This window comes from Lepidochelys olivacea, assembly GCF_965140295.1.
Source record: "Lepidochelys olivacea isolate rLepOli2 genome assembly, chromosome: 12".
Lineage (NCBI taxonomy): Eukaryota > Metazoa > Chordata > Testudines > Cheloniidae > Lepidochelys > Lepidochelys olivacea.
In genome coordinates, this window is record NC_140422.1 from 8,060,185 (window position 1) to 8,077,956 (window position 17,772).

Sequence of the window (17,772 nt, forward strand, 5' to 3'; positions counted from 1 at the left end):
GTCTGAGCTGAAGGCAATCGCTCTGAAGCGGCTCAGGCAGAGCGGTAAGCACATCCTGCAGGAGTGTAGCAGTGCCCTTGGTTTAGGAATCTGCCCCGCTGTTTTCCTGATCCTTCTTAAAAATTAGGATGAACGGGGCTCAGGACTAATACTGTGCGAATAACTGAGTATTTGGTTTGGGTGCAGGTCTGAAACACCAGGAGATTGGAGGAGGGGGAACAGTTGAATTGTTGTGGTTGACCCAAATTTGTGCGTGTATATATTTTTGCACAAAACCCTTTGCCTTGCACTACTCAGAACATCAGTCTCGGGATGAGTGCGTTGCTTTAATGAGGAACAGACACAGGCCAGCAGCCTGTGGTGGAGTTGCCATCTTTACCATATTGCTCTCTGTACTCATCATGCGGTGATATTGTACCTTCACCTCGTAATGCAAATGTGAACAAGTCACAGAGTTGCACTGCCTCTAGGAGGCTTTTAAGAGCTCTCAGAAAACAGCTCTCAGAATCTGCACCTGCAAATAATTCAGTGGGCGTTTAATAGCTCCGAGCCTAGATGCGCATGCAGGTCAGGTAACCAATCAGGACCGTGTTATAAAATAGGACCATTATAAAGAACCACAATTATTTTGATGAGCAAAATCAGAGGCTGAGGTCAGTCAGGGCCTTTTAAAAATCAGGGCCTTAATTTCCTGGCTGCTTGTTTGTGGGGCAGCAGCCCCCTCAAAATCCAGGCTATTCCTATGAAAATCCAAATCTGTAGTACTTGCTGACTGAAAGCTAGGCAAGAGGCCTGACAACCATACGGCAGCTGCAGACGCATGGGGAAGCTGGGTTGCTCAATTTAGATTCTGGCTAGAGAGAATTCATGACCCTGCTATTCTCAGGTGTTTAACCATTCTGAACAGCAAACACTTAACGAATCCTAGGAAACCTCTGCGTGTGTTTCTAAGAAACTCCCTTTGCATAAAGAGGTCTGGACCTGTGCCACTGTATAAATCGGCACTCGGCCATGTGGCTTAACAATTAACCTTTTTCTTCTGCCCCCTCTGCATGATGACACATGACATGTATGACACTGACACATTACATGTTGGTTGTGTGTTTACTGCTCTGTATGACACTGGCCTCTTTGGTTTTGCTAAAAAAATGATCCCAGTAGCCTCTAGTAATGGCTCCAAACCTTGCTGTATCAGGACTGTACGAGGAGGGTGGTTGGGATCGTTACTGCAGAGTATTCCATGAACTAGATTCACCCAAGCTAACATAAAGAATTATAAATCACACATCCTTGTGCCAGCTACTCCCCCGACATCTCAGGGGGATAGTCACCTGGTTGCCACAGCGTGTCTTCCCTTATGGTTATAGTACGCTAAGGGGGTGCAGCTTTAAATTTCAATCGGGACTCCATGAGAGCCTTGTCAACAGTGCATTGTTGCTGCAGCCATGGCCCTACCCCAGCCAGTGCTGCCCATCTTCTTGCACCCCAACAGGTCTCCCCGCAGAGGAGACATGGTGATTGTTTTGCTGTGAGCTTTCTGTCACCATCAGCGGCCTCCACAAGAGTCTATGACAGTAGAAACTGGCACAGACCTGAGAATGAATTGGTGGAGCTGAGAATAGAATTTCTTCCAAGAACATGATGGACCAGTGACCTGTGGCATCAGTCAGTGCATCTCCCTTAAAGTCAGTTCAAAGGGACTAGGGAGGTTCTGAATTTTTGGGGCCAGATCTTCACTGGGTGTAAGTCAACCTAGCTCCACTGATTTCGGAGTCTGAAGAGAGGAGGCCCATTGACTTCAATGACGCTACGCTGCTTTGCAGCAACCGAAGATGAGGTGTTCAGCGACATCACAGAGATCACCACCTCTGGAGTCGCACAGCTGCCAAAATTAGGACATCTAAATGGTCCACCAATGAGGAAAACGTCCACTGGAAGCCATTTGGGGAGAAGGGTACAAGACTATACTAACGAGCACACTGTTGTAATGTGAGTGGCTAGTGCCAAAAGGCAGAGCTGATGGAAAACTGGGACTGTGAACATACACGTAAGGGGCAATAACAAAAAACACAAACCTACCGCCCCACCAAAAAACAAGCAAAGAAACAATTGAAAAAATCTTGGTGGCAGATTGCCAGCTCCAGCTGCCTTAAGTGTATTTCAAAATAAAAATACACAGTCAAACAACTAAAATATCCCTGCACCAAATCTGTCACCTACAGCCCTTTCAACGGAACATTCTTACTTTGTTGTTATCTGTCAGCCACAGATGTGAGCAGATTACATAGCAGTTAGCAATGGAACTCCACATGTTTCTGCAAGACAAAGCATAAGCCAAGTTCCTGGATCTGGGATTTCTTGACCCAGGGCAACTCCCTCTCTCTGACCAGCAACTCTTTCCCAAAAATGTAAAGGCCATCCCAGGATAGGAAGAAAGGAAAAGCAAAAAGATGATGCGCAAGAGTCTCTGAAATATGAAGTGTTATATTTAAAATCCCAGCAGCCTGGTACCACAGACAACTTTGTGTGTCTAATACCTGCATTTTCCTATCTCTACATAATCTAAACTTTCTGGTTGTCTTAGATTTTTTTTTTAAAAACAAGATAATTCCCATGGAGGGGGAAAGGGGGAAGTTAATTTTGGCTTGATTCTGCCATTGTATTTATGCTGAGTAGTTACTATATCAGTAGTCTACTGAGTTTGGGGATAGCAAGGTACTACTAAACATGAGTAAAGGTGGCAGAATCAGGCCTTCAGAAATGCAGCCACTTCTGGGTGGGCACAGCGCATAAGTTCACTAACCCCCAATAACAATAATTTAGGACAGAATGAAGAGAGTGCTCTAGTATATTTTCTGATATTTAAAATGCTGGAATGTGGTTTTTGTTTTTTCACAAAAGTGTACAGAATTTGAACACCCTCGCTCTCCCCATCATTTGTCAAATTCCTTGTGCTACTAAACAACGCATTTAAGGACAACACACATGGTAATGTGCGGTTCCCTCACTGTGGATTAGAAAACCGATTTAAGTCCATCAGAAACCCTGTGGTCCTGTTTAGGATCATGGGTATCGAAACCAAAGTCATAGGTTCATAGAGTCCAAGGCCAGAAAGGACCCTTGTGATGATCTAATCTGACCTCCTGTGTCACACAGGCCAGAGAACTTCCTCAGAAGAATTCCTTTAGAACTACTGCGCATATTGTTCAAAACACCAATCTAATCTTGATTTAAAAATTGCCAGTGATGGTGAATCTCCCATGGCCCTTGGTAAATTGTTCCAATAGCTAATTACCCTCACTGTTAAAACTTTACACCTTATTGCCGGTCTGAATTTGTCTAGCTTTAACTTCCAGCCATTAGATCTTATTACATCTTTGTCTATCAAATTGAAGAGCCCATTAACAAATATTTCTTCCCCATGTAGGTATTTATAGACTGTGATCAAATCAGTCCATTTAAACCAGGCACTGTAACATCAATCCACGAGGCAAAGAAGTTTAGCTATTGTGCTGGAAGGCTGCATGGAATGCCAGAGAGGTGGAAGTTACCACGAATGCTTTATTCATGAGGAATTAATTATCCAGACTGGGCTATCTACCAGAACTATTCAAAAAGACCTTTGAAAACCTATTTGTTTCTGGGGAAAAAGGTAACACAGTGTCCCCACTTGTCTGTAGGGGATACAAATAAGACAACCCTACAGGCTTGGTATTTACCTTTCTGTTGACCTGGCTGGTGAATCTGGTATCCCCTGCTACAGAATGCAGAGCCCCAAGTGATGGAATTCTGTTCTAGCCAGTGGTAACTTTCACTTCTGTCCACCAATAGCTCCTATCAATAGCTCTCCTTTAACCCCCCACAAGTAGAGCTTCCTCTCTTCAGGGAGGTTAGAGATTAATCTAGGGTGATGTCAGCTTAGCCTAGTCTCACACAGAAATCTTTCTTCACGGCACATAAAAGGTGGTCTCTTAACTCGTGTTTAGCTAATGGCACATCTGGTTAGCAGCTAAAGTTAAGGTCTATAACAGGAGCCTGGGGTTGAACTTGAGCTGCTAACCTGAGTTAAAAGCTGGGTTGCTGGGTCTTCCCTGTTGTTTAGCTAACCCGAGTTAAGAATACACCTTTTTTTGCAGTCAAGACACACCCATAGAACAAGGTGGCTTTTGCATGTAGAATACACCCACCCCGGAAATCCAGGAGACTTCTGCCAGCTTAAAGGAGCAGGTCCTACCACATTGCTTTGCCACTTACTCTCTTTAGGCAGCTGCTCTAATGAACTCCTTTATTAATGAAGTCAGCAGGAGTCCATCTGATTGGGTCATCCATTGTGAGGACTATTTGTGTCTACACTTCTGAAAGGATGGATGAAAGAGCCCGGTCAAGGAAATAAGTTTGCAAATGACTTTTCCTCTCCTGACAGACCACCCACCTCATAACAGGGCTTGCCTGGAGTTCACTGGAGAGTACATGCCCTCCTCTGACTGCTAAAGGCCTAAAAGGGAGCAGAAAGAGGTCGGGTGAAAGCAGGGTCATGGCCCCACCCTCTGTTCTGCAACAGCCAACAGAGCTTGTATTAGGGAATGTAGTGAATCCCCTCCAAGCATGATGCAGCTTCTGCTCTGCCATGTCTCCTTTGTGAGTCCCCAGGAGGGATTCTGGCTGACTCAGCAGCCTGGAGACCTGGTGTTCCAAGATCCGTCTCAGAATGAATGTTTCAGAGCTGAGTTGGAAGCGTCTGAAGACAGTTTAGATGAGAATTGCTGACACAACCTAAACTGTAGTTTATTAGCACAGATGGGATCATTATAAGAAATGGGTACATCTGATGTGTATTGATTTCCCACCCGGTCAGTGTCTGGCATAGACTAAGTGCACTGCTTAGTCAGCCCTTCATGCTTCTAATCCTTCCTATTGTGATTCAGCTTCTTGTCATTTTCGCTATTGTTGGCATTACCAGACATTTCCTAGCGCTGGCCACCCGTTTGTTTGGGGGTGGGGTAGGGGAAAGATGGGCAGAGTTATCTACGTCTCTCCACTCTTCCCGTGTTTTAACCCCTTCCGGCTTTGAGACATTGTGCCAAAGCCGCTATTCTACCAGCTCTGGAAGACTGGACTGGACTGTCCATGATGCCCCTGAACTCAAGGACAATGCTGCGCTACATTCAGGGCGCACACCGTGCTCACAACACAGAAGATGGAATTTCAAAGGGAATGGCAGACGGTGCCTTCATCTGGAAAGAGGGTGGCTTATGTGATGTTACTTGGTGGGCCACAGTCTAGTATTGAACAAGAGTCTCTGTCACAAAATCCACGGTTAAATTAGGTGCTCGTTGGCAAACTTACTGGAAGTCCAAGCAGAGAGGTGAGCGGAGTCTGAACTAAACGGCCCTGGAGTCTGGTTCCTCTGGCTCAGGGCTGAAGCATTTTGTTGGGTTGGGGTAGAAGACACTTGCTCTGCTAATGTCCTTATTGTATCTGCTCTGCGCATACATAGAGACCCTCTGTCTCCAGGGCTGTGAATCCTCTACCTGTCAACAAGGCACTAAAGTCATGTATAAAGTGGGAAAAGTGGAGAACCAAGGAAGCGAAGAGTAATATCTGCTTTCCTCCCTCTTCCAAGCCCTCTCTACTCTAGATCCCTTCTCGTTAGAAGGGGCCCTTTCCCTGCTACTCTGGCTTGTCTGTCTTGTCATTCATATGGCTAAATCTGATTTTTTCAGTAGCTTCAGGGGAGGGAGTTGAGAAGACAGATGAACCCTTGGACAATGGCAGTTGAGTTTGCATAGACTCAGATACCATTTGGACATTGGACATCATGGATATGTTCTGAGCTCTGATAAACTAGTGCAATTTCTCTCTCTTGTAAATCTTGCAGGTGTGTCACAGCATCCGATTACTTGGGCAGTTACCCTGTTTTACAGAAAATTCTTGCCCATGTGCTGGGGGTATCCAAAGCAACACTAGCTCGGTGGTGTAACTCAGCTGAGTTGTCTAGACGGCAAGGTAGGTATGTTACAGCATGTTCTCGCCTCTTACATGCTGCTCTTTCAGTGTTGCCGAGTGCCAGGAAAAGGATTCAATTCATATTTGTTCATATACCAGCGTGGGAAAGCACCTGCATCACGTTGTCTCACTCTCTGTAGCTAACAAGAAGGACCTTACACAGCTCTTTCCAGGTACGTAGCTGTGACATGGTGCCAGGCCACTCCATGCTGCCCTGTGGAGTAGGGTGAACCAGAGTTCAACTTTCACTGTTCCTTGAACCAGTGTTCAAGACAAGGGCTGTTTGGGAGACAGAGATGGGAGGATGCAGTTGGGAAGCTGGGCGCCACAGATAGGCCCTTAGGACTGGATTCAACCCTAAACTCAGAAACCTTCCCATTTCTGTTTCAGTTTAAGTTAACTTACTCTACTCTCGTATTATAAACAATGTCTCTCAAGGAAAAGACCTTGCTAACTACCATGGTAGCTCCCCCCTCCCCAGCTGAGTTAGTCTCCCAGCTTACAGTAGTTCATAGTATTGACTTGTTTTATGAGAGTACCTAGATGCCTCAGCCAAGATCACAACCCCCTTCTGCTAGACACTGTACAGGCGCATGGTAAGAGACCGCTCCGGAGCCTGAACACCTCTGAATTTGTGCCAGCGTTACCTCACGAGGGACAAACAATGTTATTCCACATCAGCCTTCTCTGGACTTCATTGAGCTTTCCCCTTCTGCAGTCTGTTCGCCTCCGACTGAAGTAAACGGCACTGAGCAACACCGGTCCAATCAACTGCATTTGGCGATATGAGTTTTATAGGGCAGCTTGGTTTTGCTTATCACATAGGCAGCTTAACATTCAAACTTGAGCACCAAAGGCAGGAATATTTACTTGCAGACAAAGATAAGTCAAACCGTAAATCCAGCTAAACAGTATCTACAGCTCCGACTCGACTAATGCAGCAAATTATCCCTTTTGGTTTTACTGGGACTTGTGGCTGAAGGTGTAAAGGTGGATTCTTCAATAAATAGCTCAACAGACTCACCCCAATTCATTGGATTGTTCACTTAGGTTTAATTGGAAGGAATATCAGCCTAAGTGAGGCGGAGTGATGGGATAGACGGGGGAGGGAGCATGTCAACCACATTTTAATGGACAAATGCGATGAGAAAATAGAATCTGCCCAGCTGATGGGAATAATAATGGGAAAAACATGACCTATAATATTTCTTTCTTAAATCTGAGTGAACCCTCTAGTAACGGGAGTGCATTAAAATGTGCATGGTCTTAGAATTTATGTGTAAAGCTACAGTGCCCGGCAAGTCATCCAAGCCGAATCTTTACTTTGTTGGTAAAACTAATTTCACAGTGCTACACGGTCCCAAAGCACATGGCACTAGTACAGGGGTAATAAAGCACAGGAATGGTACTTACACAAGAAGTAAATTGGACCTGATGTGCTAAATGGGAATGAATATCCTTCTTCTAGCCATGTTCAGCTTCTGCCCTAGTGTCCCTAGCAACACTTATTACTTTCATGTCTGCAGCAGGATTCATTACCCTCCCTCCTAGTCCACCTACCACAGAGGATGGGCTAAGAAAAAAGGAGGATCCAACAATCGGTGTTGAAGGGGGAGGGAGAGAAGGGGAGAGAGAGTTTTCTGAGGAATAATCATTGGATCCTTAGAATCAGAGTTAGTGATGAAAGACATATGGAGTCATCTGGTCCCAACTCCTACCAGCGTGGGATTATCCACTGCATTCTCCAGTGCTTTATCTATAAATGGGCATCCATACTGGGTGATTGTTTCTCAGTCTAATAGACTTCTCTGTTGGGAAATTCTTCTTGATAGTCAACTCTAAATTGTCCTTCTCTTACTTTCAGCCCTATTAGTCCTTTTTTCTAGCCCCTTGTCTGTTAGTGGCCTTGCTTCGGGGACAGAGTATATTACGCTATGAGCACCAGCCTTCTTTGTCAGAGCTGCTCTTTGACCTTGTGTTAATGGCCAGCTGCAGCAAGGGAAGGGATGGGGATTGAACGCTGGAGGGCGATGAGCTCTGCTAAGGTTCATGTGTGGTGACCCTTGAGACCCCTCTTCCTTTTGCTTAATCCAAGGCTTTGTAACCCAGTGTAACGGGAGAAAGGGGCGTGTGGGGGAGGGATCCCAAGCAACCAAGACAAATAGAGCTGGCAGTGAGAGATTCTTCTGCATCTGACGGGGCTGTGTGCACCAGGGCCAGGCCTTTGGGAGCAATAATGGAGAGACCAGGCTCCATTTTCCAATGCACTGCAAATTAGCTATCTTAGAGGATAGCAGGGTGATGGGGAAATGTGCTCACGTTGCAACCTAGTTAAGGAGTGAGGCAGGGGAGGCGACTGGAAGGAAGACTCCCTCAGCGTAATCACTGGACGAATTTGCGCATGTGCTCCTCTCAATGCTTTTCTTTTGGGTTAGTATGAAACTGTGTAAATCTGGGGCTTGAGGGGTCTCAGGCTGGCTCATCAACACCACAAAAGCCATCATCACAGCTGGCCCCCTTGCTGAAAAGGCACTGAGAATAAATGACTCCCTTGCTCCTGGAGTTGGCCCACCAAGGGCAAGGTTGAGTTTGATGGGACCAATGACTGCAGCGGAAGGTGAACAAGGCGGGACTGGTGTTCTGTAAATCATTCTAGGACCTGCAGGCTGCGGTGATATTGCACTGACTATGAAGATATTACAGAACTGTTCCAGTGTTCTGTGAGTCTTGCTTGAAGGATGTTAAATAGACTCACCAGTGTGGGAGCTGTCTTGGGAAAACAGGCAGCTAGCAGCCATTCGTGTGTCCTAGTTGCTCTCTGAGGTTCTTTTAAAGCAGCATAATCACTAGGCTGCCATTGAAGAGATCGCTCAACTCCTTCTGTTCCTTATACGATGATTTAAGTTAGCAGCGATTTGCAGCGCGTTCTAACACCCCTGCATTGTTCTCCGTACAAGGGGTTGGTTGGTGTATGTGGTACAGTAATAATTTGGAATGAAGGTTATACCAATATCTCAAGCAGATTCCCCTTCAAAGAGAGTGGAGCTGAAAACATTCTCCAGAGGATTGTGCAGCTGAGGCCGTAAGCAGGATGCCAATATTTTATTCTGAACTCAATGTAACGTTTCCAAAATTCATTGCCAACAGAGTTCTTGACCCTGGGAATGTTAAGCTTCTATAGCTGCTGGGCATGTTGCTAAAAAGTCAATACATGTTTTACAGTTTCATTGTAATTTCATGGCCCTGGCCATATCTGATGATCATTCTGTTTTCTTGGAATAAGGAGGAGAATAACCTGGATATCCATGTCCACCTGAAATGGATTCTGGCCTTTTTATGTATGTGCAATTGCCCATCTTCTTGCCTATCTAGCCAAGAGCATGTGCTGCTTCACTACTCGGTTTGTGTGCGCACATCCCATAGGGACATTCAAAAGTAGCGTGTGCTGAAAATCCGGTTCTTCCTAGGCAGCGCCCTGAACTGAACCTGCCTAGTTAGGAATCTGATGAGAGGAAAGACCTTTCACTTTTCAAATCTGATCCAAAGTAAGAGATTAAAGAATCCCAAAGGAAACACTTATTGTATGATTTTTGAGCACAAATACACTCCAACTGAAGGTGTCCTGCTGTACAAGAAAAAAGACACGAGGAGTGCCCAAGGCTTTTCTTTATGAGCGGGGTCGCCACAGCTTGTAGGCAGCAAGATTAAAAAATAAAAAAAGTGGTGGTAGGGAGGACCAGGAGATAGAGTGGGAATGAAAGAAACCAAAAGCAGGTGATTAGGGATACAGCACGCAATCCACCCATAAATTTGCCTGGAGATAGATGAAAAAGCCACCACCAAATGACAGAAGCATTTGCAGCATTTTAATGGCCTACCCTTTCCTTCCTTTGCCTATTGCTTTACTTTTAATGGAAGGTGCTGTCTAAGATGCCAGAGGCCCCTTATAGAGCATCAATTATTTCTCCCATTTTTCCCCTTGCAATCAGAGCTCCCCCCTTTCCTCAGCATGCGTGTGAGACCCTCCATAAAGATGGGCTGATTTTATAGACTTAAAACAAACCAAACCAAAACCCTCTGGAAAAGCCCTATGCAGGGATATGTATAAATTAGATGTAGAAACCCAGATCTCTTCTGCCCATCTTTGATGGAGAGGAGGAACTGCAAATGTACATTGTGTTTAGGGCAGTACAAGAGGGTACAGTCTGTGAGTACTGGGATGGAATTAACCATAGGAACATTTAGGCTAATAAAACCCATGCTAGTGTGTCTCTCTCTTCTGTGCTATTGATTAGATTGTGGATTAGTCTCCCAACGGAAGCAGTAGGAGCCTCCTGGTTTATGACATTTAAAACTATACTGGACAAAGCACTAGAGGACGTGATATAGGGAACAATTCTGCATTGGCCAGTGGGTAACATAATAAGGTGCTTTTCTAGTTGCTTAGATTCTAGGGAGGTTGCTAATGTAGAAGGTAAGAGATTTCCTGGTATATGTAGAAAAAAGCAGGGGACAATCATAGTGTCCTGGCTAATGTCCATTCAATTAATAAAACAGATGGTAATGGACAGGGCTGCATCTGAGGGATGGCGGAGCACATAACAGCGTAGAGATACCAAGAATGATAGCGCCTTTGAAATGCCTAAGTTGGACAGATAGCTTGGGACTCTCGGCATTGGAGTGGGAGGTCTACCGTGGACTGCTATGGGAACAGCATAGGTAGGCAAACATGAGTGCTTTGGAAAATCCCACTCATACAGGCTGCTATATAATGCTATATAATGACTGCACTATCAAATTCAGTGGGTTGAGAAGTGCCTTGGACTACCCTGGCATATGAAACATATTTCTGTCTGTCAATTCTGTTCTGCTACATAGATACCAGGCTACATGTTTAATACAAAGATGGGCCCAAACCAAAAGACTGTCCCTATAGAGGTGCAGGCCGGATCACTACATCCAAACACCTGCAAACTTTGGGGAAGTTGATTCTGATATGATTTGGAGTCAATCCTTCTCTGCATTAAAAGGAAATAATTTCTGTATGTGCTGGTGATTTAAAGCCAATATTAGTTACATTAAAAAATGAAACAAAAAAAAAGGTGTTCAAGGGTTAAATGAAAAATATGCCTTTAAAAAAGAGATTCACTCGGTGTTAATAAGCACCAACTGAACTGTCACTTGTGTTACCATCTGGCATAGTGCACCAGGGCCTAGAGGAGTACCGGAAATGTTACAGTGCCCTTGTCCTATGACGGGATCTCTGCTTATGGTGACTAAACCATCAGCAACTCCTAAATGATAACAGATCTGAAAATGCAAAATACTTCATTGGGTTAGCTGTTTTAAACTAAAGATAATGTTGAATTTGAAGAAACAACTCTCCAGCCACAACAAAATCCTCAGCCGGTATTATGGGAGAGTGGTGCAGATTTTATCTGGCTAGAGTAGCTGCGGTGGGGACAAATGAATAGAAAGAGTGAAGGCCTTTAAAGCTACTAGTTTCCTTCACTGGTGACTGATGTGCATGAGCGTGCCTTGCTGACCTAGATCCTCCAACTTTTAGCTGAGTAGTTCCATCTTCTTCAAGGGGGTACTCCTGTGTATAAGGGTTGCAGGATCAGTCCTTAATTCTTCTGTTCCTTCCAATCTTTAGTTCCTCCTTCTGTCTCTTTCACACTCTGGAGATTTTCAAAGTACTGCAAAGGAGTTAGTCACACATCTTCCATTGAAATTAATTCTGATTGGCTGTGATTGTAATACAATCATTGCTGAAAATATAGCACAGAAATTTCCAATCTGTTGCCGGTCCACAGACCACTAGCTGATGGACTCTGCAGAGCATGCTGGTCATCTGGTGTGGGCTACTCCCCCTTAATTCCAGCTGCTAAATAGCATTAAAAGAAGATTGAAAATACAGGAATACTTTCCTACTGTTACTTTTCCTGGAGGGGATATATATATATATATATATATATATATATATATATATATATATATATTGGCCAGCACAGCCGTAATCAGGGAAACATGAAAATCTGTGTTGGCAAAAATGGCTATGTTTTATTGTTAGAGTGAATAATTAAACAGATTAAATGTGAATATCCATACAATAGATATTTAGAATTGGCACAATGTTAGGGACATCAGCTATTTATAGCTTCATAGGCCTGGAAGAGACCTCCAGGTCATCTAGTCCAGTCCCCTGCATTCATTCTGGAGTACAAAATAATTGCATCTTGATCTGAGGTTGCTGGGTCATGACATCACAACATTTGCATGTTCCCATCTTGACATGGGTAAGTGCCTGATCACATTGCATCATCATGCCGTGATGCAACATAGTGAGTTCAGTTGCAATCCCAGTGTTTTGGTGTGAAGTTCTGCTCTATACTGAAGAATGTCTGATCTCAGGCTTTATCACAGAAGCTAAACAACCCAAACAGCATCACTGATTAAGTTACAAAATGAAGTTGTTTTAGTATCAATCGTTAGGTAGAAGCGGACAGATTTAGTGTTGGATGGATAACAATTAAAGCTGGGTCCAAATCAAAATGCATCAAACTCTGGGAAATTCATATCTGGACGTAGGTCCAGATCAGAAGTTTGTTGGTGGCCCTTCTATCGTCAGAATGAGGTGAACCAAGACCCTAGACTCAAACACTTGTGATCTTTGTGAACACTTGGATCTGATTCCTAACTGTGCACCTTGAGCTCATTGTTAAGAATAATACCAATAACACAAGGAAACCAACACCACTGTAACAGCAAAGAGTTCACCTATTTTTACTATAATCTGTCTGTCTCTGAATTTCTGGGAGGCCTATCTCCATAATGAGTTCTGTTAGGGAGGTGGAAATTGAATCAACTACATTGTGCAACAATTTGTCCTATTAAGCAGGTAAACAAAGTGTCCTATTATCTATCAGACAGTCCAGAAGTCAACTATCCACATGAGCAGATCCACTAGATCAATGTATAGAGCAAACTACTTGGAGACATTCCCTTTATAACATCCAGATCAAGCACTGGGATGAACTATTCTGGGCAAAGAGACTAACTCCGGTTGGATCAGAATTAGATTGTATTGGAGTTCTGCATGATACTTTGATAGCTTGGAACACAACACTCACCCCAATCTTTAAACATCTCCAGTAGAGTCATTGCCAAGACATACCTGAGCATTTTAAAGGACACTTCAGACCAAAGTTTAATGAACCCAAATGCAACATTTCCCCTCCTTCTGATATAATAACCTATGGAATGGGATACTCACTATTGGGCAGAGTCATTAAGTTGATATTCCCGGGACCGGTTGAAGCACTCCTGGATTCCAGAATCTGCCCAGAGTCTCATCATAGCTGACAGCAGCTCTGGGGAGAAGGGCTCTGTGTCCTCCATTCGACTTACTACATCACAGACCATCTTAGCATCAGCCTAGAGAGGAAAGAAGCAACAGGTCACATGAGTTGCTGAGATGTATTCTGGAACTGGAGAATTGTCCTCTCCTTCTTGAGACTCCTAAATAACTGAGAGAGTCCTCAGCTTTAGAGCCCACAAGTTTGAGTCATGTTTTAGGATTCATAGCAGAGCCATCCAGTAGAGTAGCCAGAATTAAGGCCGGAATGAGGATGTGTCAAAGAAGCCATTAGGAAGCGATGGTCTCCTAGTACATATTTGCACAATCCACATTATATAAAGTTATGGTAGTGAAGTATGTCCAATTAGCAAATGGACCAATATGTATAATGTATGTACATCTCATGGGCTATTCAGCAACACAAATAACCCAGATACAGTGCAGTTACGTATGTATGTAAATTACCAGTAAAGTGAGGTATGGGCTGGGCCAAATTCTTTTAGTCATGTGTCACCCCACCGAAGTAAAGAGGATTATCGTATGATCAGATAAGTAGAATACAGCCTATTAGACTATTTCAGATTTGTCTACTACTACTTCCTCTTTCCCATGATTTCACACCAGCATACAATGACATTATTGAGAATTCATAATAATAACTACATGCTGCATATGTACATGGTGCGACACAATTTGGATGAAGATAGATATCCTGTCATGATGAATTTACAGTGTATCACAGGATGACCACAAACAAGAGGAGACAACTGCATAGGGAGGGGGAAGAGAGGGGAAGTTACATATGAAACATTTATTTCAACCCAAAACTAACATTTTTGGGGGGTTTTTCAGTGAGAAAAATATCATTTCTGGATTGATTTGAAATTTAATAATTTTTTCCGATTTATTTGGTTCAGCCACCCATCTGAAAAATCAACTATTTGCTCTGCTCTAAGATTCTAGTATCACTTTCTTTTTTATGGCTGTTAAGTGTTGTCCAAAGATCATTTGGAACTCATCATGGACAATATATTCCTAAAAGCATTAATAAAAATGTAATTAGTGTCAGCTGGTGTAAAACACCAAAAAGCTTTGCTAGGATAACAAATTGCATGGTTTCAAGAACTGGTTCATATCTGCCAAATCAGAATCCTCTGTTCACAAACTGATTTCAATAGGGCTTCCCTATGATCTAGTTTCATGTATTTTTATTGATTTCCCTTCCCTATTTTCATAACAGGCAACTTTTCTTTCTTTTTCTAAGAAAAAGGATTTGGGTGACTTTGGCATTTATGAAAGTGAGAGATTAGCAGCCCACGCTCAGGCCCTGCGTAGTGTAGGCACTCAGCCACCTTCTCAGACAGAGTCCTGACAACACACTTTGCTCTCCATCTGCAACTCCCACCCTAGTCATGGGCTTCCACTTGCACCTCAGTCTTGACCTGCCACCCTCATCCTCTATTCCAGTCCAGCATCCTACTTGCACCCTTCATGCCTAGCCCATCAGACCCTGTGCTGTCACAATCCTAGATGTTTCACAGTGAGGGAATGCTGGACACTAGTGTCACGGATGAGCAATCACAAGGGATTTTCAGCCACATTCTGGTCTCATTTACACCAGTGAAAATCTGGAGCAACTGCATTTACTTCAGTGGAGGGTTTTTTCATATTGGTGTAGCCTGGATTAGAATGTGGAACCTGGAATTTGAACTCATCTTTCTAGAGGTGTGACTAGTTAATATGTTATCTCATGGCATCAGTCCAGTTCCCCAGGAAATTTTTCTTATGGTTTTGGCACCCAGAGGAATTTTCTGCAAGTAGGAAATGTCATCTGCATTTGGACAATTCCAAGTGAATGAATGCATTTCGCATGTAATTCATGCTTGTGCAGAGAGCCAGAACTGGCCGTATGCAGCACTCAAAATAAGGCCTAAGTGGGATTTAAATAGTTAATAGGCTTTGCGCTGGCCCTCTGCGTTTTTGGACAGCTGTAAATGGGTCACGTTGCAGCCCACTGTGCTGAGAACAACATGCAGTAGCTGAAGGATATTTTGGAAAGTTTTGCTCTTGGTGACTAGATTGCTGAACGTTAATACACCGAAACACAAACAATTACAGCGAGAGCTAGTTCCGCACAGCTCTGCTGAGAAAGCTGTTCATTAGAATATATAATTAATTTCTTGATGTGGTCTCTGGTCTCGGTGAACCTGTTGAGTGACCTTCGCTTGTAATGCTTTGCCTCAAGTGCTTAAACTGGCCCCAGGGAGAGAGTCCAGTGCATCAGCTGCACTGTATTTGGTTATTCCCAACACAGCTGCTGCATTAGCTGAGCTTCAGACACTGAGCATCCAAGCAGCTGGCAGAGAAGAATAACAGGATAAGGCATCTCGCAGTCAGTGATAAAGTGAGACAAGTCGCTAGGGGAAATTGATAGGAGGGGCAAGACTTCACTGCAGAGAAGTGTGGAGTCCTCAGGGCAGCTTGGCTACTAGCAGATGCAGGGCCACATCCACAGCTGAGGTAAATTGTTGTAGCTCCATTGAAGTCAATGGAATGCCGACAATTTACACAAGAGGAGGATCTGGTCTGAGGACTTTACAATGTAATTCAAAGGGGGAAGCAAGTCATAGCCCCTTACTGCCTGTCAGGGGTCAGGACACTCTCCTACCTGTCAGCCTTTTCTTTTCTTCAATGTCATCAGACAAAAAAGAAACACAGGGGAGGGAATTATTTTTGATTGATTATTTTTGAAAATGATTTTTAAGAGCAGGTTAGACAAACACCTGTCAGGAATTGTCTAAATAATAACTAGTCCTGCCATGAGTGCAGGGGACTGGACTAGATGATCTCTTGAGGTCCCTTCCAGTCCTATGATTCTATGATTCTAAACTCTCTGGACCGAAATCTGTCCCTAGGTAACTGCAGGGACTTCAGGGGAGTTACACAAGTTGTGAACCTGACCCTCCTCGTTCAAATATTGCCTGATTAAATGCCCAAAAGATAGAAAATTCCACATTGTGCCTTTGTTGCCAGCGTTAATTCACTATGCTCGCACCTAACGGTTTTCGTGTTCTCAGAACGGTGAGCAGCTTTGCAAATCGCGCAGGATGAATTGTGCAGGGACAGCTGAATTTAGGATGAGTGTGAAGCCTGTCAAGGGGTGTGTGGGGTGCTTTACAATCCTCCTGAGTTCCATGACATCTCCAGCCAGCTGGGGGCTGGGGTCATCCAGGTAGCACCAAGCCCCAAATTTGTTCGATTCCAAACTCCTGCAAACTTGGCAATGAAACCCAAACTTTAGACCTTAGTTCTATCTGGGTGACACCGACCCTACCGTGCAGTGGGAGCTGACAGATTATTTATCACGTCAGAAAGGGGAACTATGCAAAATTTCAGAACGGGAAACGATGCAAAAATGAGGAGGTTAGTTAAACAGAAATTAAAAGGTACAGTGACTAGAGTGAAATCCCTGCAAGCTGCATGGATGCTTTTCAAAGACACTATAATAGAGGCTCAACTTAAATGTATGCCCCAAATTAAAAAACACAGTAAAAGAACTAAAAAAGAGCCACCGTGACTTAACAACTATGTAAAAGAAGCAGTGAGAGATAAAAAGGCATCTTTTAAAAAGTGGAAGTCAAATCCCAGTGAGGTAAATAGAAAGGAGCATAAACACTGCCAAATTAAATGTAGAAATGTAATAAGAAAAGCCAAAAAGGAGTTTGAAAAACAGCTAGCCAAAAACTCAAAAGGTAATAACAAAATGTTTTTTAAGTATATCAGGAGCAGGAAGCCTGCTAAACTACCAGTGGGGTCCCTAGACGATCGAGATACAAAAGGAGCACTTAAAGACGATAAAGTCATCACAGAGAAACTAAATGAATTCTCTGCTTCCGTCTTCACGGCTGAGGATGTTAGGGAGGTTCCCAAACCTGAGCCGTCTTTTGTAGGTGAAAAATCTGAGAAATTGTCACAGGTTGAAGTGTCAATAGAGGAAGTTTTGGAATTAATTGAGAAACTTAACAGTAACAAGTCACCAGATGGCATTCACCCAAGACTTCTGAAAGAACTCAAATGTGAAACTGCAGAACTATTAACTATGGTTTGTAACCTGTCCTTTAAATCAGGTACTGTACCCAATGACTGGAAGATAGCTAATGTAATGCCAATATTTAAGAAGGGCTCTAGAGGTGATCCTGGCAATTACAGACTGGTAAGTCTAACGACAGTACTGGGCAAATTAGTTGAAACAATAGTAAACAATAAAATTGTCAGACACATAGAACATAAATTGTTGTGCAAAAGTCAACATGGTTTCTGTAAAGGGAGATCATGTCTTACTAATCTATTAGAGTTCTTTGAGGGGGTCAACAAACATGTGGACAAGGGGCATCCAGTGGACATAG

The 17,772-nt window shown here is 43.6% G+C and overlaps 1 protein-coding gene across 2 annotated transcripts in view; it reads right to left on the reverse strand.

Annotated features, from left to right (window-relative positions):
• The window catches only part of GNAO1 (G protein subunit alpha o1), a 313,012-nt gene that overhangs the window by 77,041 nt on the left and 218,199 nt on the right, over window positions 1–17,772 (reverse strand). For both annotated transcript variants that reach the window (XM_084644222.1, XM_084644223.1), the window contains exon 4: window positions 13,283–13,443. In XM_084644222.1, coding sequence (XP_084500348.1) covers window positions 13,283–13,443 — 161 coding nt within the window. The remainder of the gene's footprint in view (window positions 1–13,282; window positions 13,444–17,772) is intronic.